Genomic DNA, 7,276 nt, shown 5'->3' on the forward strand with positions numbered 1-7,276 from the left:
AGAAAAAAAAAGATCAATTGAATCACTCTATTTATTAACAAATCCTACCCGGAGGAAGGAAGGGAGAAATTCACTCTCCGGGCAAGGGAGAAATTCATCCTCTGTCTGGAAGGAATAGAGGACGATCAACGACTCCAGCAAAGAAAATGGACTGAAATCGCAAAAAGAGAAAAACCTCGAAGAACCTTGAGAGAGAGAGAGAGAGAGAGAGGCGAGCTCAAGTGAATGGGATAAAAACCTCGCATAAGTCTAAATTGGATGGCATGGTGTGTAGGATTTCCATTCCAATGTCTATACTACTTGTATCAAATTCAACTAAAATTATTAGAACAAATACATAAAATCATTCTTCAATCCAGAATTTGATAGGTTAGGAAAGCAAACTTCCATAGTAAAACACCCAACAGCGACATAATTAAACAAAACAAAAAAAAAAAAAAGGGAAAAGGGGATAGAGATAAGGAAAACACCCGCGGTGACTCAATTACATAAAAACAAAAAGAAAAAAGACGACAAAGATTACGTAAAAGGATTAATTAAAAAAAAAATATATATATATAAGGAGATAATACAGTCTTTTTCAACGCTTCACTCGCCATCCCAAAAATTTAATTATGGATTCTAAAAGATTTTAGAACATCAGGTACCTGGTATAAAGTCAACATCGTGTCTAACTTCACGACAAAAAAAAGTCAACATAGTGTATGCTTAAATCGGATACCCGGTACAAGTAACTAGCATGTTTGCTTATGTCGGGTACCCGGTATCAACGCACCTGCTCAGGTCAAACGCGGTGACACGCAGATATATGGCAATCGCTCCCTCCTCCCAGGCTCCTACTGTCTGCCTACTTGTGGGGTGGAAGTAGAGATAAACGGGGCCCATAGTTTTTCATCGTCCATGGATTCCCAACATTCCTTTCTTCACCTAACTGACTTAATAGAAATTTGCACCCTCGATAATATGGCGATCGCTCAGGCTGCTTGTGAGATGGACGCTGAGTTAATTTTTCCATCGTTCATGGACTCCAATTCCCAACAAACAGGTTCCCTTCTTCATCTTCTGCGTCGCTAAATATTTATACTCTTTAGTATCTTCTTCAATTTCGCTTGCTAGGAGATTCATTTTATTGTTGTGTTTCAATTTTGATGTTGGAGTCTTCGTAAGATTTCTCTGTGTATTGGATGGTCTCTATTCGTGGCTTGGATAACGTAAGGTTGCTTTTTCTTTTTTTTTTTTTTTTTTAATGAAGTTGACCAGGAAAATTAAATAAATTCCCAGTGATAATAGAGAATACAAATTATGTGCAATTTGTTATATAGTTATCGGATATATATTCTCGAATTGCAGGTAGCAATCCTCTTGCTAAACCTTGTGAACAAGCTGGGACCTCATGGTCTGACAGTAACCCTAATGTTTGGAGGTAAGGTATGAATTTTTGAAGTTGTATGTTTATTTGGAGGAAGGTTTTTTTAAAGGAAGTAAATTTTTGGACCTCCAATAACTTCACTTTTTCCTTATCTTCTATTACCTTCTTTTTTAAAAAATCTCCATACACTTCGCTGGGGCATCTGCTTATAGGAACACAACTCTGAATGGAAATTCTCTTTTTAGGCCTGTACCGAGGCAGGGGGGGCAGCAAACAGATGAGAGCTTGTTTGGAGGTAACTTTGATCTCTTTAAATATGTGTTTACTTCTGAAGGCATGTATTTAGGCATGCTTCTTGTTTTTGTTTAGGCACCAAACAGCAGGACAGTGTCGCCACAGCATCTGCACTGATACCTAATTATGTGCCATTTGTTATATAATTATTGGATATATGTTCTTCAGTTGCAGGACCTTGCGCACAAACTGGGACCTCTTCGTCTGGCCCTATACCTTCATCTTTGGGATCTTCGGGAGGAAGTGCTTGGAGGTAAAGTATGGGTTTTTAAAGTTGTGTGTTGTTTGGGAGGAAGGTTTTTTAAAGGAGGTAAAGTTTTTGGAACTCCAAAAACCCCACTTTTTCCCTTTATCTTCTATTACCTTATTTTAAAAAACCTCTATCCACTTCATCCAAACGTAGGCTTCAACCATCATTGCTTGGCAATGCCAGTGATGTAGTTAAGGCATCTGGAACAGCAAAACCAGATGAAATTATTTCAGCTCTTTATAGGAATACAACTCTGAACGGAAATTCTCTTGTTAGGTCTGTTCCGACTAGCCAGGGGGGGCAGCAAACAAACAGGAGCTTGTATGAAGGTATCTTTCAATCTCTTTAAATATGTGTTTACTTCTGCAGGCATGTATTTAGGCATGCTTGTTATTTTTATTTAGGCGCCAAACAGCAGGACAACATCACCACATCATCTACACTGATACCCTCGCCTCAGCACAGTAAGTCCCCTCTGTGGCATCTTTTTTTTTTAAAAAAAAAAGGATGATAAAGAATGACAATTAATGCGATTTGTTATATGATTATTGGATATATATTCTTCAGTTACAGGAAGTTACCCTCTTGCTAAACCTTGCGAACAAGCGGGGACCTCATCATATGGCCCTGCAACTTTATCCTTGGAAGGAAGTGTATCGAGGTAAGATATGGGCTTTTAAAATTGTGCGTTTGTTTGGGAGGAAGCTTTTTTAAAAGTGGTAAAGTTTTTGGACCCCCAAAAACCTCTCTTTGTTCCTTATCTTCTATTACTTTAAAAAACCTCCATCTGCTTCATCCAAACATAGGCTCCAAGCATCACCACTTGGCAGCACCAGTGATGTTGATGAGGCATCTGGAACAACAAAACCTGGTGAAATTGTTTCTACTGCTTATAGGTATACAACTAATGGAAATTCTCTTGTTAGGTCTGGATCGACTAGCCAGGGAGGGCAGCAAACAAATGGGAGCTTGTATGGAGGTGTCTTTTTATCTTGTTAAATATGTGTTTACTTCTGCAAGCATGTATTTAGGTATGCTGCTTGTTTTTATTTCGCTGCCAAACAGCAGGACAGCGTCGCCACAGCATCTGCACTGATGTCCTAGCCTCAGCTCCAAAGAACAAACTCCCTCTTCCGTTAACATTGCATCTCAAGCCCATCCTTCCCACTTCACATCCTTCCTTCTGTGACAGATAGTTCTGCTACACAACCTTTCCACACCCCACTGCACAATGAGTCCCCTCTATCACAAATCTTTTTTTCCCAATATTTATATCTTAGTCTGTTCCTCTATTAGGGTCCTGCTGCATCTGCACCGGTTCTGTTTGGATTTGTTCCTCTTTAAATTGCTTAGATCTGTTTGGTTTATATATACTCTGCACATATTTGGTTCTGTTTATTTTTGGTTTATGTATATACTCTGTTTATGTTTGGGTTCTGTTACCACTTTCCAAATGAATTTCTGAGATCTATTAATCATTGGGTCTTATAGAGGAATACAAGGGCTGTTATGTTTAAGTTTGGTTTATATGTATTTCTAGTCCTTTATAGAGGAACACATGTTTTGTTTATGTTTTATGTTTGTGGTTTGAGTTGAAATTTATATTCTGCTTTAATATAGTGGAACACATGTTTTAACGGCTGATATTTATAGTTTTGTTTATGGTTGAAATTTATCGAGGAACACATGTTTTAGCATAGATCTGTTTATGGTTGAAATTTTTATTTTCTGTTTGTACCATTGTTATATATTCTGTTTATATATAGCAGAATTTTAGCATTCTCTGAGTTGAAGTTATGTTTTAACATATATTTTTGTTCTTTAAATTTAGGATATTTTCAGACATCAACAGTTAATAGTGTTGAAGCTGTAGAGAGTTGTAAAGATGCTACTGTTTCTCAACCATCTGAAACTACTCAGCGATCTAGTAATTCTGGTTTTGATAAGTCAACGACACCAATCAATCCCTCCCAATTTGTGTGCCAGCAAATGTAGAGCCCACCTCTAGTCTTCCTCCAACTAGTCAATTGGGAAAGAGAAGGAAGTTGACGTCGTCTGTTTGGGATCATTTTGATAGAGTTAATTGCAATGGGAATGATTGGGCAATTTGTCATCATTGTAAGTCAAGGCTTAAGGCTAATAGCAAAAATGGCACCAAGTCTTTGCATAATCACCTAGAGAAGTGTGGGAAGAAAAACAATCAAGACATAGCCAAATGTCTAGAGAAGCAAAAGCAAATCTCTTTACAATTTGGGAATTTTACATTTGATCAAGAAAAATCAAGAAGAGAGTTGGCAAGTGCTATCATATTACATGAGTATCCACTCTCAATTGTTGAACGTGTGGGATTTAAAAAGTTTATTGCTAGTCTTCAACCACTCTTCGAAATGGTTTCTAGAAATACTATTGAGAAAGATATTTTGAATATCTATGCTATTGAGTTTGAAAAGTTATACAATGTGTTCAAGAAACTTGAGTGTCGAATAGCAATCACCACTAATATGTGGACATCAAATCAAAAGGAAGGTTTCATGTCTATCACTGCACATTATATTGATGAGTCTTGGGTGTTACAAAATCGCATTTTACGGTAATTTGCTTATCTTTCTTAAAATGTTTAAATGCTTATTCTTTTTTGTTAATTTTTCTTATTTCTCTTCATTGTTGATATGTAGATTTGTTCATGTGCTAGCACCGCATACTAAGGAAGAACTTGAAGGACATTTGATGGATGCTTTTAGCAAGTGGGATATTTCGACAAAAATTTCTACAATCACTGTAGACAATTACACCAATGATGGTATGGTTCCTATTATTGATGATAAATTGTACAGTGATCTTTTATGTGATGGGCCTATATTGTGTACGAGGTATTATGTGCATATTTTGAATCTTGCTATAAAGGATGGGTTATCCATTATTGAGAATTCACTTGTAAGAATTAGGGCTACTGTAGCTTTTTGGTCAGACACTCCTCAACGAGTGAAAACATTTGAAGAAATGGCAAAAGAATTGAAGATTTCTTGTGAGAAAAAGTTGAGTTTAGATTGTAGAACTCACTGGAAATCAACATATTTGATGCTTGAAACAGCAATTGGATATAAGGATGTCTTTCCTAGGTTGAGAATTAGGGAAAAAAATTATACGAGCGTGCCTACTGATGATGATTGGGAAATGGCAAAAATGGTTTTAGAAAAGTTAGAAACTATTCGTAGCATCTCTGAAATATCTGTTGGGAGTAAATATCCAACTTCCAACTGTTATTTCGTTCCCATTTGTCGTTTGAGAAGTTCAATGGTGGATTGGATGAAGTCTGATAATGAGGTTATAAAGGCCATGTCTAGTAAAATGTTTGATTATCTTCAGAAATATTGGAAGGTGGTTCGTGATGTTTTGTCTGTAGCTATCATATTGGATCCTCGGTATAAGATGAGAGTGTTTGAATACTTTTTTCCTATGATTTATGGTGATGATGCATCGAGTGAGATTGAGCAAGCTACAACAACTTGTTATAATTTGCTTAGCAATTACCAATGTCGAGTTTCTGAGCCAAAATCCCATTTCATATCTTTAGTTCCACCTATTCCAATGTTAGAAAGTCAAGGTTCTTTAAAGACAGATTTGAGCAATCTAGTTGCCTTTCTTAGCTCTTCCTCCAGCAGTGTTCATGTGAAATCTGAATTAAATTATTATCTTGAGGAGAGTCTTTTTCCATGCGTGCAAGATTTTGACTTTGATATTCTTAATTGGTGGAAGACAAATGGGATAAAATATCCCACATTACAAAAGATTGCTCGAGATTTCTTAGCTATGCTTGTGTCTACGAATGTATCCAAGTCTACTTTTAGTATTGGTGGTAGAGTTCTTAGTGTTCATCAAAGTAGACTTTGTCAGGATACTTTGGAAGCGTTGATGTGCTCACAAAATTGGTTATGTGCTGAAAGTGAAGGTAATTGTAAAATTGAACTCTTTTAATTTTATTTTCTTTATTTTAAATGTAAAGTTAACAAATGTTTAAAATGTTTTTTTTTTTCTCTCTCTTTTAATGTTTAGCTTCTTGTTCAACTGCGGAATCAAGTTGTTTATATGATGTCGACGAGGATGTAGATTAAAGTAAGCATTTCACAATTTTAATATGTGTAAGTTTTATTTCCTAAATTTTTGCGCATAATTGTTATTATTATAATATATATTGTTTTAAAGTGTAATATTCTTTTTTTTTTTTTTTTGAAGGAAATCTTGGACTTTGGATATTGGAACTTGAAGATTATGTTTCTATGAAGTTTTAAGTATTTTAGATTATTAGACATTAGTGTTACGTTTATGAGCTCTTTATTTATTACAATTTGTAGTTAAATTTTAATGTGTTTGGTACAATTTATGAAGAACTTCTTTCTATCATGATTATGATGAATTTGAGCTCTAATTCATGTATTATACTTCTTTAAATTATGTAAATTTTGTTGAATTTAGTATGATTAGTTTTTATGATTGATTTTGTTTTTTTTTTTTTGTGATTTATTTGATGAAATTAGTGTGTGAAATGAAATTGTATTATTATTTTTATTAAGTTTTAAAATCCAGAATTTTCCTTTGCTATGCTTTTTAAATATTTTGGATTCAGATTTGGTACGGAATCGAGAACCCCTGCATTATATTTACAGTAAAATTGCAAAAAATAATCAAGTTTGAGTAGTACGATGTTAATAGTAAATGGAGTTTGGGACGGGTATAAGTGGTAAAAGAAAAATTCTAATCGGATTGGAAACGGGTATGAATATTTATTCCTAAGCTAGTTATCAGAAAGCCGATTTTGATTCTGAATCAAAATTATAATTCTTTTTGCAATAGCCTTATAGCATTGTTAAGGACCGTGGGATAAAATTTTAGAATTTTTCGAGCTAGTTTGGTTGGTTTTTGAAAAATGTTAGTTTTAAAACTTATAGCTGAATTTTCTTATTTACTTGAGTTTGCCTGGTTTAGCGGGCCTAGAAGGGGCCATATGATATTGTTGAGATGTGGATTTGATATGTGTGATTTTAGAAGTGTTGTTTAAACCACTTTGCAGGTTGGGTAGGTCCTAGGTACAGGAGAAATTTTACTGGATTTTCAGCATAAATTAGAGTGTGTTTGACTCTTTAAAGTCTTGTTTTGAGTTAATTATGATAAATTTATAATACAATTATTTAGGTGAGCCGAGTCAGCCTTTCTTCTTCGTCTAGCTACTACAGTAGCTTTTTGTGTACTGTGAGTAGATATTGATTTTATTTATAATTTCAATATTATTTTATGATTCAAGGCATGTCCATGCATTACTTATACATATATATATGTAGTTAAATATTAGGTGTGCCTTATGTTAC

At 34.8% G+C, this 7,276-nt stretch overlaps 1 protein-coding gene across 1 annotated transcript; it reads left to right on the forward strand.

Moving 5' to 3' along the window:
- The first annotated feature begins 694 nt into the window (after positions 1 to 694).
- Positions 695 to 2,438, forward strand: LOC131173303 (uncharacterized). The gene is made up of 5 exons (XM_058135421.1): positions 695 to 1,045; positions 1,351 to 1,423; positions 1,582 to 1,664; positions 1,832 to 1,916; positions 2,190 to 2,438. Exons 1-5 carry the CDS (start codon positions 901 to 903, stop codon positions 2,260 to 2,262), a joined length of 459 nt encoding a protein of 152 aa, XP_057991404.1. The 5' UTR covers positions 695 to 900; the 3' UTR covers positions 2,263 to 2,438.
- Positions 2,439 to 7,276: the final 4,838 nt, after the last annotated feature.

Source organism: Hevea brasiliensis, chromosome 14, assembly GCF_030052815.1.
Source record: "Hevea brasiliensis isolate MT/VB/25A 57/8 chromosome 14, ASM3005281v1, whole genome shotgun sequence".
Lineage (NCBI taxonomy): Eukaryota > Viridiplantae > Streptophyta > Magnoliopsida > Malpighiales > Euphorbiaceae > Hevea > Hevea brasiliensis.